The sequence below is a fragment of the Marmota flaviventris genome, chromosome 6 (genome assembly GCF_047511675.1).
Source record: "Marmota flaviventris isolate mMarFla1 chromosome 6, mMarFla1.hap1, whole genome shotgun sequence".
NCBI lineage: Eukaryota > Metazoa > Chordata > Mammalia > Rodentia > Sciuridae > Marmota > Marmota flaviventris.
In genome coordinates, this window is record NC_092503.1 from 124,384,218 (window position 1) to 124,407,119 (window position 22,902).

General features: G+C 42.8%; 1 protein-coding gene across 1 annotated transcript in view; it reads left to right on the forward strand.

Annotated features, from left to right (window-relative positions):
• Positions 1 to 22,902, forward strand: part of LOC114080509 (MHC class I polypeptide-related sequence B-like) — a 101,164-nt gene that overhangs the window by 55,241 nt on the left and 23,021 nt on the right. Inside the window, exons 6-9 of the mRNA XM_071613838.1 lie at positions 5,043 to 5,306; positions 5,899 to 6,321; positions 6,858 to 7,172; positions 7,249 to 7,375. Coding sequence (XP_071469939.1) covers positions 5,043 to 5,306; positions 5,899 to 6,321; positions 6,858 to 7,172; positions 7,249 to 7,375 — 1,129 coding nt within the window. The remainder of the gene's footprint in view (positions 1 to 5,042; positions 5,307 to 5,898; positions 6,322 to 6,857; positions 7,173 to 7,248; positions 7,376 to 22,902) is intronic.

Here is a 22,902-nt window from a genome sequence, read left to right on the forward strand (position 1 = left end):
AGTTTTAAACCTTTCTCCCAGCAGGGCACTGTGCCTCAGGCCTCTAATCCCAGCTACTTGGGAGGCAGAGGAAGGAGGATGGCAAGTTCGAGGTCAGCCTAGGCAACTAAGTAGTACCCTGTCTTAAAAATAAAATAATAAAAAATAGCTAGGGATGTAGCTCAGTAGAACACACTTCTTTTTTCTTTTTTTTTTATTTTTATTTTTAGTCATACATGACAGCAGAATGTATTTTGACATATAATACATACATGGAATGTACATACATCAATCATAATGTCTATTCTATTCTGTTGCCCTTCCTATAAATGGAGTCACCTTGCTGTGTAATAGAAACAACATCAGAACTTACTCCTCCTATCTAACAAACTTTGTGCCCATTGATCAATGTCTCTCCTTTTCTATTTACTCTCACACTCCAAATCCAGCCTCTGTTAACCACTATTGTACTTTCTTCTTCTGAGTTTCAACTTTTTTATCTTTTACATTTAGGTTAAAGCATTTTTCTTTCCTTGCCTGTTTTATTTTACTTAATTCCTCTAGGTTTGTCCATGTTGTCCTATGGGACAATTACCTGTTTTTATAGGCTGAATAGTATTCCATTGTATGTGTATGTCACAGTTTTCTTTTTCTTTTTTTTTTTTTTTTTTTTTTTTTTTTTGGTTTGCTTTTGAGTCTAGAGTCTACCATTTTGCCTAGACTGGTCTTGAAATTCTGGGCTCTTGTGATCTTCCCATCTCAACCTCCTACATAGCTAGGGTTACGGGTGCCTGCCACCATTCTTGGTTAATGCCAAAGTTTTAAAATCTATTCATCTGTTGATGGACACTTAGACTGTTTCCATGTTTTGAATATTGTGAATAATGCTGCAATGAATGCTGATCTTAATTCCTTTGGGTATACATGCAGTAGTAGGAGTAGTGGGATTGCTGGATCATATAGTAATTATGTTTTTAGATTTGTGTGTGTATGTGTGTGTAGAGTACGGGTACTGAGGATTGAAGCCAGGAGTACTCTACTACTGAATGACATTCCTACCCTCCCCTCCTTTTTAAATTTATTATTTATTTATTTATTTTTTTTTTTATGACAAGGTCTCCCTAAGTTGCCCAGGTTGGCCTTGAAATTGCAATTCTCCTGCCTTAGCCTCTCAAATCTATGAGATTACAGGTGTGTACCACTCTGCCCAGCTGTTTTTAGCTTTTTGAGGAACCTCCTGTACTGTTTTCCAAAATGACTTACTAAATTACACCACCAATAGTGATCTCTTTTCTCCCATTCTTGCTGACACTTATTATTTTTCATGTTTTGACAATAACCAATCTAATAGGTGTGCAGTAGTATCTTGTTTTAATTTTCATTTGCATTTATTCATATATCTGTTGGTCACTTGTATTTTTTTTTTTTTTTTTTGGTACTGAGGATTGAACCCAGAGGTGCTTAGCCACTGAGCAATATCCCTAACCCTTCTAATTTTATTTTTATTTTGAGATAGGCCCTCACTAAGTTGTTTAGGGTCTGGAGAAGTTTCTGAGACTGGCTTTGAACTTGTTATTCTCCTGCCTTAGGCTCCTGAGCCACTGTGATTATGGGCATGCACCACCATGCCTGGATGATTTGTAACCTATTTTTAAATCTGGTATTGTGACACCTCCAGTTTTGTTCTTTTTCTTTTTTGGTATTGGGGATTGAACCCAGGGGCACTCAACCACTGAGCCACATTCTCTGTCCTTTTTGAGACAGGGTCTCGCTAAGTTGCTTAGGGCCTTGCTAAATTGCTGAGGCTGGCTTTGAACTCAGGATCCTCCTGCCACAGCTTCCTCAGCCACTGGGATTACAGGCATGTGCCACGGCACCCAGCCAGCTTTGTTCTTTTTGATGAAGATTACTTTGGTTATTTGGGGTCTTTTGTGGTTTCATATGAATTTTAGGACTTTTAAAAATTGTTCTGTGTGGAATAACATTGAAATTGTGATAATTCTTTCCTTCCCTTCCCCCCCCCCCTTCTTTTCCTTTTGTGGTGCTGGATGGAACCCAGGGCCTCATACATGCTAGGAAAGCGCTCTACCATTGAGCTGCACTCCCAGCCAGATGGCCCTAAGTTTCTGATGGAGCTTGAGCTCCAGTCAGTCTTCTCTTCATCCCCATTGCAGGGGCCCTAATGCTGACAGCCACTGGCACAGTGCAGGGCACCGTGACCTCCCTGCTGTTGTCAGCATGGCACCCTCCTTCCCCCTCCAGTGCTGGCATCTGCTCTTGGCCCTCGCTCTCAATGGCCTAAATGTCACCCTTGAGAGCCCTCCACACTGCAGCCTGCAGGTGCTGGACAGTGTCTGTCCCTCTGCATCTCTCCACTGCGGGAACTTTCTCTGTTCCCAACCCCTGCCTACCTGTTATGGACCCTCACCAACTTGTATCTGTCACAAACCCCCTCTTGAGGGACCCTTACAATCACAACAGCCACCCTCATCTGCCTTCATCCAGGGCACCCCCTTGTTGTCACCACCACCCAACTTCTCTCAGAGTCACCTGTACCCCATGCCTATCCTTGCTCTGTCCACTTATCTCTCTTGTCCTCCCATCTCCCCTCCCCACCCAGCCCAGAAAAAGTTTCCTGATCCACCGCTCCTTGACCTTGTTTCTCCTCTTTTCGTTGCTTGACCTCAAGGGCTCTTGTTCTCGACACCACGTATCCCAATCCTTGTTTTCACCACTTAGTTAGTCCTGGTATTCTTCTAGTAACGCCTCTCTCAGCAGCATCTTCCTCCTGGGATTTTGTTATTGTTGTTGTTTGTTTGTTTGTGTTGGGAATTGAACCTGGGGTCTTGTGCTTGATAAGCACACACTCTACCACCAAGCTACACCCCCAGATCTTTGTATATTCTGGACATTAGTTTCTCATTAGACACGTGATTTGCCACAGTTTTTCCCATTTTAGGGGTTACCATTTCCATGGGGGGTGCTTTTTGTGTGTGTATGGTGCTGGAGGTTGAACCCAGGGACACTACAACTGAGTTATATCCTCAATGCTTTTTTAAATTTTATTTTAAGACAGGGTCTCACTAAGTTGCTGAGGCTTATGTCCAACCTGCAATCCTCCTGCCTCAGCCTCCCAAGTAGCTGGGATTACAGCCATGCCCAATAGAACATTTTTTCTTGGGTCTTGTTTTTTTTTGGGGGGGGTACCGGGGATTGAACTCAGGACTGGTCAATCACTGAGCCACATCCCCAGCCCTATTTTGTATTTTATTTAGAGACAGGATCTCACTGAGTTGCTTAGGCCTCACTTTTGCTAAGGCTGGCTTTGAAGTTGCTATCCTCCTGTCTCAGTCTCGAGAGCCACTGGGATTACAGGTGTGTGCCACTGCACCTGGGCATGAGTCCTCTTTGTGTACAGACATATTTAATTTTGGTGAGTCCAATTTATCAATTTTTTTTGTTTGTAGTCTGTGCATTTTTCTATCTATGAAAGCATGGTCAAACTCTAAGTCATGGAGATTATTCCCAATGTTTTCTTCTAAGAATTTTTAGTTTTAGTTTTTAAGTTTAGGTTTTAGAGTCACATTGCATTAAATTTTTTCTTTCTTTATGTGTGTGTGTGTGTGTGTGTGTGTGTGTGTGTGTGTGCTGACGGTGGTGGTGGTGGTACTGGGGATAGAAACCAGGTCTCTTTACCATTGAGCTATATCCCCAGCCCTTTTTTTATTTTATATTTTGAGACAGGATCTAACTAAATTAATTGCTGAGGCTGCCCTCAAACTTGTGATCCTCTTACCTCAGCTTCCCAAATAACTAGAATCACAGATGTGTGCCACCATGCTTGGCTTTTGGCCTTTCTTTTTTCCTTTTTCAGTGCTGGAGATGGAACCCAGGACTTTGTCTTTGTGCATGCTAGGCAAGCAGTCTACCACTGAGCTACATCCCAGCCCTGAGTTAATATTTTTGTATGGTTTTAGTAGAAGGTCCAATTTCCTTTGTTTGCCTGTAACAATTTAGTTTTCCCAGCCCCCTTTTGTTGGAAAAAATATCAGGGTTCTTTGGGAACACTGCTGCCTGCCTTCCTCAGGGGACGATAATGGGATCAGTTACCTCCCTACCTGCGGCCCCATTATGCCACTCTTGCTTTTAGACTCAGTCTACCTTTCACTTCTCTGTAGGGTAACAATCCTACTCTAGACTCCTTTCTGGTTACTAACTCCAGCTCCTCTGGCCCCTCCAGCTCTACCTTGTCCATGAGGGGCCTGCACAGAAGCAGAATCTCCTCTCATCTCCTGTGCAACTGCCTGAGCTCTGCAGTCCTCTGGCCATGAGTCCTTCCATGCTGGGTTCCTCCTGGGCCCTCGCTGGCCTCTGGCAAGCTCTGCTCTGCACCTCTGGCTCTCCTACTCCTGCCTTTCCCCTGCAGGCCAGCCTCTGCCCTGGATTCCCACATGTACTCTTAGGGAGCCTGTGTCCTGGCCTTGAGCCCTGGCCTACATGCCTGCCCATCTCCATTTCCCCTCCCTTCACCCCTCACTTTTCTCTCCTTCCTCTCTAGTGTCCTATTTTTGTTGTATTAGAAATTCTTGGGGCTGGGGATGTGGCTCAAGCGGTAGCGCACTTGCCTGGCATGCATGTGGCCCGGGTTCGATCCTCAGCACCACATACAAACAAAGATGTTGTGTCCGCAGGAAAAAAAAAAGAAATTCTTCTTCTTGGTTTTTGTCCATGTGCATTTTCTTTCTTTCTTTTCTTTTCTTTTCTTTTTGGTCCTGGGGATTAAACCCAGGAGTGCTTTACCCCTGAGCTACATCCCTAGCCCTTTTTATTTTTTTATGTTGAGACCAAGACTCACTAAATTGCTGAGACTGACTTTGAATTTGTGATCCTCCTGCCTCAGCCTCCTGAATCGCTGGGATTACAGGTGGGCATCACCAGGTCCAGCTGTCTATGTGCATTTTCTGAATCCGCAGGGTGGTCAGGAGAGCAGAAGCTTTGGGTTGAACATGGATGGTGCAGTCATTTCCAGGAAGAAGTGTCATTCATTGTTGTTTCTTTCCCAGGAGCCCACAGTCTTCATTATAACCTCACAGTGAGATGTCAAGGTGGATCTGTGCTCTCAAGGTTCTTTGTTCAGGGTCGCTTGGATGATCAGCCCTTCCTGTGCTATGACAGTGAGAAAGGCAGCGTAGTGCCCTGTGCACTGTGGGCAGAAACAGTCCTGGGACCAGAGACTTGGGACACAGAGACCCAGGACTTGGCAGAGAGTGACAAGAATCTTAGGGTGACCCTAGCAGATATCAACTTCCTGAAAGAGAAGAAAGGAGGTGAGTGTGGGCAGGGGCAAGGGTGATATGAGGATGAGAACAGAGAGCAGGGATCTGTCCCTTTTTGTAGCATAGAGCATGGGATTGGTTTCTTTGTTTTGCAAATTTGAAGAATGAAATCCTCAGACACAAGAGTGAGAGCAAAGTAACAGAATTTATTAGTGTCATAGAAAGAAAGTGGAGCTCCCAAAGAGGAGGAATCCCAAGAGTGGGATACCCAAGAATGATTATTATCTAGGGGTTTATATGCCTCTGCGGGGTTAAGAGAGCTAGCCCCCTACCCAGTCCTGGATAAGGAACTCAGTGTCCACAAGCTTTTCATGAACTCTTTGGCCCAATCAGATTACTGTGCCTTTCTTGGTGGGGGTCTGGGTACCAGGAAATAGATCTCTCACTATCAGCTAGTTCTTTCTTTCTTTTATTTTATTTTTCCTCTCTGCTTAAACAGGAGTTGGCCTGACCTTGGTGAGGCCTGGCTTGTGTCTTATAATTTCTCAGCCCTCCTGCACAGAGACTTGCGCCTGAAGAGCCCAACTTTCCTGTCTGTTCATTTTAATCTATTTGAACTGCATTTGGTTGGGGAGGCAAGCAGTGTTCTCCATGAAGCTCAGCACAGTAGTACTTCGAGGGGAGCCAGGAAGGGGTCCCCTGAGGGCTGAAGTTTCATACTTGGGCAGGGAAGGCAGAGTAACCAGGGGATGGAGAAGTGACTACTGGGCCAGGACAGGGTCTCATTCCCTCCAGGAGAGTTGGGGCTGTGAAATCCGAGAGGACAACCGCACCAGGGGTTTCTGGAATTTCTACTACGATGGGGAGCCCTTCCTCTCCTATCACCCAGAGATGCGCAGCTGGACGGTACAGCCATCCTCAGCTCAGATTGTGGCTATGAAAGTCAAGAATTCCTGGGATGAAGACGGCATTCAAAGCAAGGCTCAATGGGCCCATGTGCAGGGAACAGTTTGTGGAAGACTCCGAAGATATCTGAACTCCTGGATAGCCTTCAATGAAACTACAGGTACCCCCCATTCCCGAAGCTCCAGGGGACTCTTTGTACTATGGGATACGTGTGTTCCCTGTGAGTGTGTTGTAGTCTGATTTCCCTGTCCTGATAAGCTTCTGGATAAAGACAGGAGGGTTTGGCAGCAAATGAACTATCTGGGCCATGAGCAGGAAGCAACCTGAACCTTAGGCAGCAGGGGTTTAGGCAGGAGTGGAATCCTCACCTACCTGTCTGCCTACCAGCCTGTTTATCATGTAGAGCTCCCTCTTGGACCCATGACCCAGGAGAACCCCCAGCACCCCTTCTTCAGTGTGAACATTTGGGAGAGAGAATGTGAGGCCACAAGCCAAGGCCTATCTTCCTGCCAGTCAAAGGATTGAGGCCCCAGACTGAGAATAGACTTTTAGAAGGTCAGGAGTCAATGAGGACTTTGGCCATAGACAGAAGAAGAGTGGAGAGAACTAGCCCTGTTCTCTCTTCCTTTATTAGAGGGGAGAGAGGTTTGAAAACATCCCTAACTTGTTCTGCTTTTTCTGCTTTTTCTTCTCCAGTGTCCCCAACAGTGAATGTAACCTGTGATGAGGTCTTGGAAGACACCATCTTTGTGACCTGTTGGGCTTTGGGCTTCTATCCCCAGAATATCTCTCGGACCTGGCTTCAGGATGGGGAACCCCTGAGCCAGGACATACAGAAGTCTGGGAGTATCCTGTCCTATGGGAATGGAACCTACCAGACCTGGGTGTCCACCAGGATTCCCCAAGGACAGGAGCAGAGGTTCAACTGCCACATGGGACACAGCGGGAATCACATTACTGGCACTGTGTCTTGTGGTGAGCCTGGGAGTCCCAGAAGAGGTTCCCAGCAAGGTGAGTCAGTGACCAGGGTGGTAAGAGGGGGGAAGCCTTGAGCTCCAGTACCAGAGTGTAACAAGCCTGCTTTCAGGGACTGCACTGCTGCTTCGGAGCCGATGGCCTGCCATTCTGGCTGCTGTTGTTAGTGCTGCGTTCTTCTTCATTTGGCTCCCTTTGGTGCAAGGAGAGGAGAACAACATCAGCTACAGAGGGTTCAGGTGAGAAAAGTGGTCACTGGCTGGAGATTGCAGGACCTGTCTTGGCTGTAGCGTCCTTCATGCCTCTTATTGCACAGAGAGCAGTGGAGGTGACCAGATTTCTGGAATAGAGGGGGATGGATGTCTGTGTGTGGGTGATGGGAGCCATGTCTCCAGCTACTCCCCTTAGCCCTGCCAAAAGCCAGGGTAGGGAATTCCCTTGAAGTTCTAGCTGCAGATCTTCTGGCTGCAGGGGCTGTGGCTTCTGCTCCTCTCTCAGGCTCCACAGGTTTGACCAGGGTCTGTGTTGGGAATGGTGGGCTGATTAGTGTGGGCTAGATTATCATGGTCTCAGGGGAATGCACATTAAAAACATCTGCAATCTGGGGGATCATAGCCTTGGGGAAACTCATAGTAAAAGCATCTGTTTAGTCAGTTTTCCCATAGCTGTTACCGAAAGACCTGGCAAGAATAATTTTAGAGGAGGAAAATTTATCTGGAGCTCATGGTTTCAGAGGTTTCAGCCCATAGATGGCTGACTCTGTTGCTCTGGGCCTGAGATGAGGCAGAACATAATGGAAGAAGGGTGTGGAGAAGAAAAGCAGCTTAGGACACAGCCAACAGGAAGCAGAGAGAGCTTTCCCTTCACCAGGGACAAAAATATTCACCCCTAGGGACCTTCTTCCTCCACCCACACTCCACCTGCCCACAGTTACCACCCAGTTAATTCCTATCAGTGGATTAATGCACTGATTATTTTAAGGCTCTTATGAGCCAGTCATTTTACCTCTGAATGTTCTAGTGTTATTTACCACATGATCTTTTTGGGGATCCCTCATATTTAAATCATAACAACATCTATGATCTGGGGATGGGAGGCTTAGAAACTGGAGTGGAATCCCACAGGAGGTGATGCCTCTGGACCCTTCCTGACTATGACCTCTCCCGAGACACTCCAGCCATCATGAAGAAACCAAGAAAAAGACCCATGAGGCCTGGAGTGCCAGAGCCCAGCCTGCACAGCCTTGGGGAGGCCTGTGTAGAGCAGGTGTGGGGGTCTTCAGTGCAGCTGGTCATCTTCTGTCCTCTGTCCAGCTCCTCTAGTCCCTCCTCAGGAGCTTTCCCCTGACACACATTGATTGTGTCCTCTGGGTCACCTAGGATGTGGCTCCCTTCTATTCCCATCACATGGCTCCTCCTCTTGGAGTGGCTTTGCAGGTGATAGGGAGAATAGAAAAACAGTTGTCCTTGACCATCTAGGGAGAGACACTAGCCCTTTGTGAGGCAGCTGCAGTTACTGTTTTGGTTTTTTTTCCCTGCTTCTGAGATTTTCCTGTCCATTCCTTCGAGTCATGGTCCCTAGAGTTCAGTGTTTTGGACCCCTTGTTCTGTGTTCTTTGGCTTTCCCTTGTCCTCCCTCCCTGAGCCATATAGATAGATAGATAGATAGATAGATAGATAGATAGATAGATAGACCCAATATATTTATTTTTATGTGATGCTGAGGATCTAACCCAGTGCTTCACACATGCAAGGCAAGTGCTCTACCACTGAGCTACAACCTCAGCCCCATCCTGAGCTATTTTCTTTTCTCAAGATGCTCACTGTCCTGTGAATTTGGTGTGAGGGATGGTCAGAATGATTCCTCCATAATTAAGTTGCTTGAGAGGACAGGAAAAGAAAACAGGAAGTTCAGGTTATGCGTGAACAGTGACAGGGTAGAGGGTGGACAGAAGCTCAAATCTTCTTGTTTCTGCCCCTTCTATATAGCTGGCATGGGGGCAGTAAGTGGCTTCTCGTCCTTAACCTGATTCACTGTCTCTTGGCTTCTCAAGCCTGAGCAGACTGCCCCAGAGCATGGACCCAATGAAGGTGACTCCTCCAATAGGGAAATAAGCTTTCTGCTTGCTCTTTCTCTCTACCTCGGCTTCTCCAGTAGGGCAAACAGAGGGAGTATTTGTGTGTATGTGTGTGTGTGTATGTGTGTGTGTGTATGTGTATGGGGGGCTGGGGATTGAACCCAGGGCCTTGTGCATGCAAGGGAAGCACTCTACCAAATGAGCTATAACCCCAGCCCCAGGGAGGAGTATTAATGTTGATTTCCTGTAGGCAAAAATGGTTGCCTGGAATGTCACTAGGGCATTGCTAATGAAAAGAGTTCAGAAGGTCAGTTTCTCATTTCTGCATATTTCTGCTTTAAATGTTGGGTCTCTATAAGGATGTTTGCAGTTTCAGCTGCATGGATATGAATAATAGTTCTCCAATGCTCATGTTATAGAAGTCACATGAGTGCCCCATGTAGGATACCTGGATTGTGGCTGTGGCAGTCCCAGAGTGCAAAGTGGGCAGACAGCCTCAGGCTACAGGGTCTCAGGAAATCCCCTAGTTTGCATTGAAAAGAAGACACCTGTGGGCTGTGAGGACTGTGGCCTGGGTGAGTTCCTGCTAAGATTGGGGCAGGAAGACCAGGACCACCTCAGAAAGCAGTGGCTCTCTGAATTCCCAGAGATAGGAATAATAGGTGTGCAGAAGGTGGGAAAAGTGCAGATTGAGATCCTGGGCAGGTGCAGAGGGTCAAAGATTCTGAGTCTCCTATGCACTTGCTGCTCTAGGGTCAGGTGAGCAACAGATCATGTGCCAGATATGCTTTTCCATGCTGGGTGTGTCTGCTGGTGCCCCTGGGCTTCCTGGTGGGCTCTCCAGTTAGAGCTTACTAGCTCAGGGTTGGGGGGAAGGGATGCTGAGCTGCAAGTGAGGTAGGCCCTGCTGGGTGAGCACCTGCCTCTGCAGCAGAGGAGATCTGTGAACTAAGGGGGTGATGTACTGTGTGTGAGTGAGCCCCATGCCCAGACCTGGCAGTACTAGGTGCTGCCCTCTATGTGAGGCCCCTACTCTTTCAGGATTAGTTGGGCTTGAGAGGAGGGGGCACTGAGCTTCACTCACAGATTCTGTCCTCAAATCCTACAGCCCTTTCACCCTTTCCATGGTGGAAACAGAGACAGGGGTGCTGCTGATGGAGACCCAGAGTGCCGCAGTCTGGCTGGGCACAATTCACAAGCCACTTATCAAGCAGAAACGAACTTTATTTTTATAACACACACGCCACACCACACGAGCTCTTCAGGAATTCCCTCAGAGCCCAGCTGCCACCACTGGCTTCTGGCGAGCCTCTCAACCCCCCATTCCTCCTGCTCTTGAGGCTGATTGGCTGGGTCACATGGGCGGAGCCAAAAGAGTCCCCGAATGAGCAGCTCCATGGTCTGAAAGGGCGGGGAAACAGCCCAATGAGCATCACCACAGAGGAGCCAATCAGCTGGCAGCTGGAAGTTTGCTGGGGCCGCTGTGAGCCAATCAGCTGGAAGTTTGATGGGGCCCCTTAGGCTGTGACTCTGATCATCTCCCCCTCTCTGTTTAAACAACAAGCCTGTGGCTTAGGGACTGTGCCTTCCTTAGGTTGTCCAATACTACATATGGTCCTTACCCGTCATCAGATGAGCTGACCTCAAGGCGTCAGCCTCCTGTCTTAGGTTGGTACCATTGCAATTGGATCTTACCCATCATTGACTACCAGTCCAGCATACAGCCACACCTGTGGATAGTCCTTTGTACCAGTGGGGGGGGGGGTGAGGTTCTTTGCCTCACCTCTGTTACCCCCCAAATTTTAGCTGAACGACCATCACAAGCAGAAGGAAGGAGGATACATCAAGCCAATTGATGGCTCCTTTTGGAAAAATTGTACCATTGATGACACCATCAGCAAAAATATCCCAGCACTACCACAAATCGCTGCACCAACAGATAGTTCACAATGCATACAAGTAATACATAGTCGAGGCAAGTTCTGCAAGCAGTTCAGTGATAGCTATCATCTTTGTCTTCACCGGCACTGGGATGAAGATAGGAATTCTGGCAATAATGACTAAAGAAAAAATTATGTAACATTCCAGCAGGCACTAAAATAAAACAATTTTCTGAACAATTTACATTATCCTGAACAGAATTATTAAATATAATGAAAAGGAAAGGTGAAAGTAAACAAACAGATCTGTTAACCTCCTTTTTTGTTCACATATTAAAACAATCCTCAACAGCTGTTTACCCAATTTAAATTAAACCATTTAAATCATGTGAATAAGAAAAAAAAATTTGGATCCATTTTTTCATGAGCGCTCATCATACATGATATTTGGATATATGCACATACAAACATACAACACAAAACACAAGTGTGCACACATAATATAATACATACAACACATAACATAATAGTAAAGGCCTTGTAACTTTTTACAGGTGAAATCTCCATTGCAATGTTTAAAAACTCCATAGTCAAAAAATAGAACTGATCAGCAAAACATTAACCTAGGTCTGTATGAGCTCAAAAAACAAAATAGAACTTCATGATGTGGGAAAGGGCAATAATAAAATAGATATTGAAAAAAGCATCCTGGTTCTGTCATAGATGTAAGGATAGCCAAACTGGAGTTCTGGATATCAGCTGTTATGGATTTTAGACAAATCATCTTCTTTTTGGTCTGTAGAAATTGCTTTAGTTAATCTCTCTGGAATCCAAATCGGCTGCTGTTCTCCCTGTAGAAACACACAAACAGACCCCCGACTCCAGACAATCACTGGGTCAGGACCTTAGTTAATCTCCCTGGAATCCAAATAGGCTGCTGTTCTCCCTGTGGAAACACATAAACAGACCCCCGACTCCAGACAATTACTGGGTCAGGACCTTTCCATTGTCCTGTTAGAATATCCTTCCAAAGTACCTTGGGCTTATGCACATTTTTTGGACACATATGCCTTTCAGCAGCACTAAGCCCTGATGAATCCAAATTTAAAAAGTTTAGAGTAAAAAGGGTTATTTTTTATCTTTGGGAAATATATACCCCTTCCCAATTCCCTCTTTTTGCTTTAATAAGTACATTTTAATAGTTTGATGAGCTCTTTCAACTATGCCTTGTCCCTGTGGATTGTATGGGATTCCTGTTATATGAGTAATGCCAAATGATGAGCAAAATTGTTTAAAAGAGGTAGAAGTATAACCAGGGGCATTATCTGTTTTTAACTGTTTTGGAATGCCCACAGTGGCAAAATTTTGTAAGCAATGAGCTATAATATCTTTAGTTTTTTCTCCAGCATGAAGGGAGCCCATCAAAAATCCAGAAGAAGTATCAACTGTAACATGAAAATATTTTAATTTTCCAAATTCTGGCAAGTGTGTGACATCCATCTGTCAAATATGGTTAGGTATTAGTCCTCAAGGATTGACTCCAAGTTTAACTTGTGGTAAAAAGGTCACACAATTTTGACATTGTTTTATTATTTATCTAGCTTGTTCCTTAGTTATTTTAAAACACTTTTGTAAAGTATTAGCATTGACATGGAACTTTTTATGAAAATTTGTAGCTCCTTCTAGTGTAGAGAAAATATGTATGTCATGTGTAGTTTTATCTGCTAAATCATTGCCCAAACTAAGGGCTCCAGACAATCCTGTATGTGCCCTGATATGTCCTATAAAGAATGGATCTTTTCTGTCCAAGATTAGACTTTGTATAATGGAAAACAAAGAGAAAACAGTAGAGGAAGGGGAAATCCTACCAGCATCTTCAAGGGATACTATAGCATTAACTATGTACTGACTATTGGAAAATAAATTAAATACAGAATCTTTAAACATCACAAAAGCCTGTAATACTGCATTAAGTGCTACCTTTTGAGCTGATTTTTTGGGTACTAAAAATGTAAAAGTTTGATCAGGGGTAACTACTGCTGCTGTACCATTATTTGACCCATCAGTGAATATATTTGGAGCATTCATGATAGGTGTTTTTCTTGTCATTTTTGGAAAAACTACAGGATGCAAAGACCAAAAAGACAACAAAGGATTAGATGGTAAGTGGTTATCAAATGAAACATTAGATTTGCACTTGATTATTGCCCAAGTATATAACTCATTAGCTAACTCATCAATTTGATCCATAGTATATGGAGTAATAATTTTATTGGGAGAAATTCCAAACACTCCCTTTGCTGCTTTTATTCCATTGAGTATTAATTGTCCTACAGCCTCAGGATACCTAGTAAGAATAGTGTTAGGAGAATAAGATAAATGTATCCATAATAATGGACCTTCTTGCCAAAATACTCTTGTAGGAATATTTTTGTTGGTAGTACAATAAATAATAAAGGCAAACATATCAATTCTATCCAAATGCATATTTTCCATATATGTTTCAATGATTTTTATGTCTTTCTTGCTTCAGGCGTTAACATTCGGGGTGAATTTGGATCTGATGGACCTTTTAGGATATCAAATAAAGGTCCCAACTCTCCTGTTGATATGCCTAGATAAGGCCTTATCCAATTTATGTCTCCTAATAACTTTTGAAAGTCATTAAGTGATTTGAGTTGATCTACTCGTATTTGAATTTTTGGTGGACGGACCATGGTTGAGGATAATAGAACTCCTAAATAATTAATTGGAAAATGTAATTGTACTTTATCTATTGCTATCTCTAGATTATAATTTTTTAATAAGTTTGTAAGTGTGGCATAACATTCTAGCAATGTGTTTTTATCTTTGTGTGCTAATAATTCGTCACCCATATAGTGAAATATTTGTAGTTCAGGATTTTGATTTCTAAGTGGCTGGATTACTTTGTTAACATAAATCTGACACATAGTTGGGCTGTTAGCCATCCCTTGAGGGAGTACTTTCCATTCATATCTCTGATCAGGACCTTCATGATTCAGTGCAGGGATAGTAAAACGTGGACTATCCTCAGGATGAATTGGAATTGATAAAAAACAATCTTTAATATCTATAACTAAAACATACCAGGTTTTTGGAAAAGCAGACAATTGGGGAATCCCCAATTGAGCAGGTCCCATAATAATCATTTCATTATTAATGGCTGTTAAATCTTGCAATAATCTCCATTTACCAGATTTATTTTTGATGACAAAAATGGGCGTATTATGGGGAGATACAGAAGGTTGTATATGTCCCTCCGCTAATTGTTGTTTGACCAGGTCATGGGCTGCTTGTATCATTTCTTTAGTCAGGGGCCACTGAGGAACCCATACTGGTCTTTCTGATTTCTAAGTAATTTTTATTGTCTCAGTGACCCCTCCTGAAAATCCAATCCATGTCTGTCTGTTCCTTGATCTATTTGCATTGGTGCTGCTATACCTTGTTCTTGTTCTCCTAATCTTTTTCCTTTCCTAAAACCTTGTCTAGCCATAATAGTGGACACATTTGAATTGATGTTATTTGTTAATGTTAGTCCTAATTGATCTAGGACATCTCGTCCCCATAAATTTACGGGAAGATGATCCAATACATATGGCTGTATAGTTCCTTCACATCCTTCAGGATCCTTCCAATCTAATACCATTGCACTTCTATGGGGATTAGTCACCACTCCTAGGCCTCGAAGCGTTTGAGTGGCTTGTTGTAATGGCCAATGTTTTGGCCATTCTTGATGACATATGATGCTAAGGTCTGCGCCTGTATCCAGTAGCCCATTAAATTCATGTCCTTGAATATTTAGTTTTAGCATGGGGTGAGAATCTAAATTTAAAGAAAGCATAGCCCAATCTACACCTGTGGAGCCTAATCCCTGGAACCTCTTTCTACAGTATGACTGGAAAATTTATCATGTAGGCTGGGTATTATTAATAACTGTGCTATTCTATCTCCTGGTGAAATTACTGATATACCTTTTGGAGAACTGGCTGTAATTTTTATTTTGCTTTCATAATCGGGATCAATTACCCCAGGACTTATCATAAGTCCTTTTAGAGTAGAAGAACTGCATCCCAATAATAAGCCTACTGTTCCTTTGGGAAGAGGTCCTTTTACCCCTGTGGGAATGATTTGAACTCCCATCTCTGGAGTTAGTACTGTTCTGGCAGAGGCGCAGATGTCCAATCCTGCACATCCTCTGGTTTGTCTAGTGAGGGATCTAATGGATAATGTGTCCTGGGCACTAACCTAATGGTGTTGCTGGGTTCCTCCAGTGCCCTGTATATTTGTGGTCGTGGGCCCCGGAGCATTGGGCCCCCCATCCATTTTTTTTGGCAATGGAGCCCGATGTCTTTCTCCATGATATCGTGGATAGACACCTGGTCCTTGTTCATTTTTTGATAACGGAGTACCCTCTATGGTGGTTTGAGAATGGCATTCATTAGCCCAATGTCTTCCTCTACGGCATCATGGGCAAATACCCGGTATTCTACTCCTTTGATACCTAGTTTTGTTAAACCCTCCTCCTATGGGGCAATTCCTTTTAAAATGTCCTGTTTGTTCACAATTGTAGCATGTCTTTGGCCTGGCATCTAAAGCCTGTTGTACTGCAGCTGCCAAGACTTGCCCTTGTTCATTAATGTCTCTACATAATTTAATATATGTGTTTAAATCTTCATGTTTCCATGGTCTAATGACTTCTTTGCACCAACGATTTGCTTGCTCATAAGCCAGTTGTTTTATTAATGGAATTTCTTGTTCTGTATTCCCCAAAACTCTGGTAGCTGTTTGAATAAGCCTATCTACAAATTCAGCATAAGGTTCATTAGCTCCTTGTATTACCTTAGATAATTGACCTTGTAAACCTCCATGTCCTTGTAAAGTCTTCCATGCTCTAACCGCATCTACAGCAATTTGTAAGTATATGGCAGGATCATATGCAATTTGTTGCTGCTGACCCTCATAAGGTCCCTTTCCTAACAACATATCTAGATTTCTCTGAGGATAACCAGCTGCTGCATTTTGCCTAGCCGTCTCCTTGCAAAATTCCACATTGGCAACCTTCCATAACAGGTATTGTCCTCCATTTAGCACAGCTTTACACATACTAGTCCAATCTGCTGGCGTCATGTTCAAGTTGGTAATGGATTCGACCATGCTTACACTGAAGGGTTCTTGAGGACCATAGGTTGTTACAGCCTCTTTTAGCTGCTTCACTGTTTTGAAATCTAAAGCATGGTGAATTTGCTGCCCTACAGCCTGCTCAAATACAGGGCATGCTAATATTTGAGGTCCTGTCTCAGGATCCCATCTATCAACTACGGGGGTTGGGGGCCTCCCAGCATATGGAGGTGGTGCTGTTGGTTGGATACTTACACCCTCTGGTGATAGAAAGGTGTTAGTAGCAGTCTCTTGTTGTAACTTTTCCCCTGATGGCTTTTTCTGCTCTAAACTTTCTTCCTCTGTCTGACTAGCTCGAGAGCCCTTCTCTTTTACTTGAAATTTTTCCTCTGTCTGACTAACTCGAGAGAGATCTTCTCTTTTACTTGAATTTTTCCTCTGACTAGAACAAGAGACCTTCTCTTTTACTTGAATTTTTTCCTCTGTCTGACTAACTCGAGAGACCTTCTCTTTTACTTGAATCAGTATGTCTTCTTCTTCTACCATTGTCTGAACTGAAGGCTTTGGACTAAGCAAACAAGATACGAATGTCCACAATGGCAATGTGCCAACTGGCAGAGTTCCTGGGCTTTTATTTTCTATTCTTTTTAAATCTTCACCATGATGGTTCCATTGTGATATATTTAACAACTCCTCCTTAAAAAGCCATGGGCTACATTTTTGTATTGTATCAATGTATGCCCTGACTGCTCTTGATTTTACTGGGATGCCTCCTTCCTCTAACAATTTACTTAACACTCTTTCAGTTTGTTTTTTACTAATTTCTGATTCCATATTTCTACTATAACTATAATACAACCTAACAAGATCACACCAAACAAAACCGAAACAGAATGAAACAAAAATGGAACAACAAAAATCATTATATCAGCCTTTCTATCCTCCTGAAATGTCCATCTGTCCTTTCTCCCTATCTGTTCCTCAGATGCAAATAGTTTTTCCTCAGATGTGAGCGGTTTTTCTTCCATCTCACGCATCTCCAGGGACAGGCAACTTAAAACAAAATTGAAACAAAATGAAAGAAGAATCTTAAAATGGCTACCCATCCTCTCGCCCTGCCCTCAGGGGCAAGTAGTTTACCTTATCACTTACGCTCAGTCATTCCCCGTGCAGGCCACCAAATGCCGCAGTCTGGCTGGGCACAATTCATGATCCACTTATCAAGCAGAAACAAACTTTATTTTTAGAACACACACGCAGCAACACATGAGCTCTTCAGGAATTCCCTCAGAGCCCAACTGCCACCACCGACTTTTGGGGAGCCTCTCAACCCCCCCTCTCCTCCCACTCTTGAGGCTGATTGGCTGGGTTGCATGGGCGGAGCCAAAAGAGTCCCCCAATGAGCAGCTCCATGGTCTGAAAGGGTGGGGAAACAGCCCAATGAGCATCACCGCAGAGGAGCCTATCAGCTGGCAGCTGGAAGTTTGCTGGGGCCACGGTGAGCCAATCAGCTGGAAGTTTGCTGGGGCCCCTTAGGCTGTGGCTCTCAACACCAGAGGAGCCTATGAGGGCAGCAAAATGGGATGAGAGGGAGAAAAACTCAGGAAATTTACTTCTCTCAGATAAAGGCCCATTCAGAGTTTTGAGGAACTGAGGAGAGAGAGGTCCTGAGGAAATAAAGAACAATATTGTGGAACCAATTGAACATTGACTGGTTCCTTCTTCCCCAGAGGTTGAGAGTCTGTAAGTTCCTGGATCAGCAGCAGAGGGCACCAACTGACCACAGTGGGCCAGGCACAGGCCTATAATCCCAGAGACTGGGCAGACTGAGGCAGGAGGATTGCAATTTAGTGAGGTCCTAAGCAACTTGGTGAGATATCATCTCAAAACAATAATTAAAGGACTGGGGATATAGCTCAGTGGTAAAGTGCCCTTGGGTTCACACCCCAATAAAAAAAAAGTTACCACACTGGAACCTTGAAGCTGGGATTTCTGCCTCTGCTGTCAGTTCCTGGCTCTCCTGATGCATCAGGGAGCTTAGACTCTGCTGTCCCTGGCTGGGCCTGGACTCATCTTCCTACCCTCCTCTGACTAGCACTTTCTCTCTTGGTGCCTTAGGCTCCTCATCTCCTCCATGTGGAAAGACATATTTATCAACTGTTGGGGGTTCAGGGATTTAATACAGAGCTGCTTGCAGCTCTGCCATACTAGTTATGTTCATTATTTTATCACATTTAACATATTGTATATATAAATTATTGTGAATGAATTGTATTTGTAAGTGTCCTTGTTTTTCTCCTCCCAAGAAGACTAAAATACTGGCTTTCCTTGACTGTTGAGGACCCCCTCAATCCCCGTCTGACTATTCATTACTTCATGTCTTCATAATTTAATATATGTGTGTGTGTGTGTGTGTGTGTGTGTGTGTGTGTGTGTGTGTTATCTTTTTTATTTCATGACTTTGGGAAGAGACAGTAAAAGAGTTAGGGAAAAGGACATGTTTGTCTCCATGTTTGACAGAGCATAAAAAAAAAAAATCCACCCTCATTCTCATAGTTTGCTGTGACAAAAAGATTCACAACAAGAGAGGGCTGGACCTGAGGGCAGGGCCACCTGGGGCCAATATTCAGAGCTGACTCTGTGGTTTCTTCTGCCTTGAAGAGCTGGAGCCCTCATGTGATGACTCAGAGTTGAAGGGTGTTTGGTTCTTAAAAATTCATGGTTGGTAGCCAAGGACCTGGCCACATGGCACAGAAAAATTACAGTGGAAAAGAGCTTATTAAAGCAATTCTCCCAGGAACCTGGTTCCATTGAAAGCACTATTGTGCCCTGATGTGTGCCATAGAGCAGGACAGTGATCACAAGAACCCCCTTCCAGGTTTGTATGGTGTTGTGGTTTAGATATGAGGTGTCTTCCAAAGAGGTGAGATAGTGCAAGAAAGTTTAGAGGTTCAACAATTTGGTAATGAGAACATTAACCTTAACCTAATCAGTGTGTTAATTTACAGATAGGGATTAAATGGGTGGTAACTGTAGGCAAGTAGAGTGTGAGTGGAGGACATAGGTCACTGGGAGCATGCCTTTGGTGTTTATATTTTGTCTCTCCCGAGTGAAACATTCTCTGCTTCCTGTTGCCAAGTCCTGAAGTGCTTTCCTCTGCCAGGATATTCTACCTCACCCTAGAGCCAGAGCTGCAGAGTCAGCTGAACAAGGACTTAATCTCTGAAACTCTGAGCCAAAAATAAACTTTTCCTCTTCTAAGTTCTTCTAATCAGTTCTGTTGGTCACAGCAGCAAAAAATCTGACTAAAACATCAGGTAAGCTGGGTGTGGTGCTGCTCACCTATAATCCCAGTGGCTTGGGAAGCTGAGGTAGGAGGGTCACAAGTTCAAAGCCAGCCTCAGCAACTTCATGAGGCCCTAAGCAACTCAATGAGACCCTATCTCTAAACAAAGTATTAAAAAAGTTCTGGGATGTGGCTTGGTGGTTAAGTACCCCTGGGTTCAATCCCTGGAACAAAAAAAGTGATTGAAATCAATGAGTGGATACCCTGGTGTTGTTACTTGAGACAGCCAATTGAGTCCATGATATAAGTAGACTTTAATAGGTACTGAAATGAAGAGATAGACTGCATCTAGGAATTTTTGCAAGCAACCTCTTGGCACAAAATAATAACTGTTCTATTGACTGAGAAAATAGAGACAGATGTAGATATCTATGTAACAGATTCTCTGGGGTAAGAAGTTAATCATAACTGAAAAATTTAGAAGGATGTTGGCAGCCCTAGTATAGGGGGCTTTGCTTACCCAGCAGGAGATGCAAATTCTCAGAGTGCTTCAGAAGAACCAGAGCAAAAGACGCTGCACCAATTTGGACCATGGAGTCATGTTTCTTCAACCAAGAGACACAGTGTCCAGTTCATATTGATCAAGGACGAGCAGAAAGCTATGCCCACCACAGGAATAGTTGGATAGGGGATTGTAACAGACAATAACACATTCTTTATGTAAAAGGGGGTGGGGTGATACATAGGCATGGCGGGTATCTCACATGCCACATGAATGGAATGAAAGGAGTGTGCCCAGTAGAGAATGTGCTCTCTGTTCCTGGGTCTCTGAAGAAGAGGAGTGGGGGAGGATGCTAGTGTTACTATGCAATTGTTCCAGAGATGGGGGACACTGGTGTAATGATCACTTCACATCAGCTTTCTTTTTTCCTATCTGATGCTGTGCTCCAGGAAAAAGGGGCCAGAAACAGGAAGGAATCCTACACAAGAGAGTATAAATATCAATATATTTCTCAGTGTTGGAGATTTTTTTAAAAAAATTTTTATTATTGGTTGTTCAAAACATTACATAGTTCTTGAAATATCATATTTCACACATTTGATTCAAGTGGGTTATGAACTCCCATTTTTACCCCATATACAGATTGCAGAATCACATCGGTTACACATCCACTGTTTTACATATTGCCATACTAGTGTATGTTGTATTCTGCTGCCTTTCCTATCCTCTACTATCCCACCTCCCCTCCCCTCCCCTTCAGTGTTGGAGATTTAACTCAGTTTGTGTATGCTAGCACTCTGCCTCTGAGCTACATACCAGCCCGTGTATGGTTCTTCAGATTCCCAGCATCCCAAATTGTGAACAGTCTGTGGTAATCGGGCAGGAATGCAGAAGGAAGGGAGGAAAAAGAAAATTCTGAGACTTAAATTTTTTTTTAGTTGTTGATGGACCTTCATCTTATTCATTTATTTATATGTGGTGCTGAGATTCAAACCCAGTGCCTAACACATGCAAGGCAAGTGCTCTACCACTTGAGCCACAACCCCAACCCCTGAGACCTTTTTTTTTTTTAAGAAAAAAATATTTATTGGGGCTGGGGTTATGGCTCAGTGGTAGAGTGCTCACCTTGCACATGCAAGGCCCTGGGTTCGATCCTCAGCACCACATTAAATAAATAAATAAAATAAAGTTATAAAAATATTTATTTATTTTTATTTGTAGTTGGACACAATACCTTTATTTTATTTATTTGTTTTCATGTTGTGCTGTGGATCAAACCCAGGGCCTCCTACATGTCAGGCAAGTGCTCTACCACTGAGTCACAACCCAAGCCCCAAATCTGAGACCTTTGTATTATGAATTTGAACATTTTACTTATGTTCATAATAAGTATCAAGCAGAAGACCTTTGTATTATGAACTTGAACATTTTACTTATGTTCATAATAAGTATCAAGATGACAGTTGGTCCTTAAATAAGAGAAGCTAACAACTAGAACATGCATCAATCACAAGGAAGTGTTTGTACTTGTGATTAGCATGCATTTGATTTTTATTAGATGTTTCTGAAATTAAGTATTGATGTGACTAGTACACAAATCATCTGCACATTGGTGTTCTTGAAGTGTCTTATATAATAACACATAATAATTTGAATTTGAGCATTTTTGAGGTGTTAGGTATGTCATTTGTACATAAATCATTTCTACACTAGTTTTCTTAAAGTGTTGTGTAATTAGCACATAGATTATTTGCAAGTATAATTTCAAATTACATGCCTTGTAGTTAGCACGAAAATCATCAGTACATACAATTTTCTAATAAGTTTAGTGGGCAATGAATACATATTTAATTTATAAATATGTCACATATTCAATTCATAAATGTCTCCAGATATGTAAATTTGTCTCTAAAACACCTTTGTAATTAGCACATATACCAATTGTGTATGTTTAAGTTGCTTAATTTGTAGTAGTGCACAGGTCATTTTGTGAAGAAACTTCTTCAGTGATTTATAATTTGCATGAAAATAACTTATGTTGGTGTTTCTAGAGTGCTTGATTTATAATTAACATAAAGGCAATTTGTAGATAGGTCCTTAATAACTGGTTGAAGACTCTTTGACCCTGTTTACATTCCTTAGCCAGACTAACTGCATTTGTAGAAAGAATTGATGAGTGGCTGAATTTCTTTGCCTTTTTACTCACTGAAAGTTCAGAATGCCCATCTCTATCTTCAATATGTTTTTTTGAGCAGTTGCAGTTGGTTTGTACCAGATCAAAAGCTTAGTGCTTTTCAGAGAGTCAGGTCAGATCTCAAAGCCTCTCTGTGTGAAATACAGGTACCTCATGTGTTCCAGGAAACAATGGTGCTCTGTCATGGACCTAATTCTAGAAATCTGAAGAAAAGGATGTCAGACAGTACTAATTTATGAATATATGTGAACTCTGCCAAAATAAGAAGCCTGACTATTCCAGAAGATAACCGTGAAGGACAGAGGAAAGGGAAATAAATTTTGAGCACTTAGTGAATGCCAGGCATCACCCTAAATGTTTTATGGAAGAAATATCAATCAATTATAATAAACACCATGAAGAGGGAAGCATTATTGCTTCAATTATAATAATCAAAGATACAACAGGAAAAAATATCCCAGAGTTTAAAAAAATTAATAATGTATCTAGGAAAATATTATCATTTTATAGACCAAATAATGAAGACTATATATAACTGGATGAATTCTGAGTTTGAATCACAAGTTAAATTAAAAATCTTCTAAAAATCTAGACAGAAAAAATGAAACATGAAAATGATCTTTACCTTCAAAAGACTCAGATTTCTTCTCTGCAATAAATAATTTTCCCCAAAATTGAATGTTAAAAG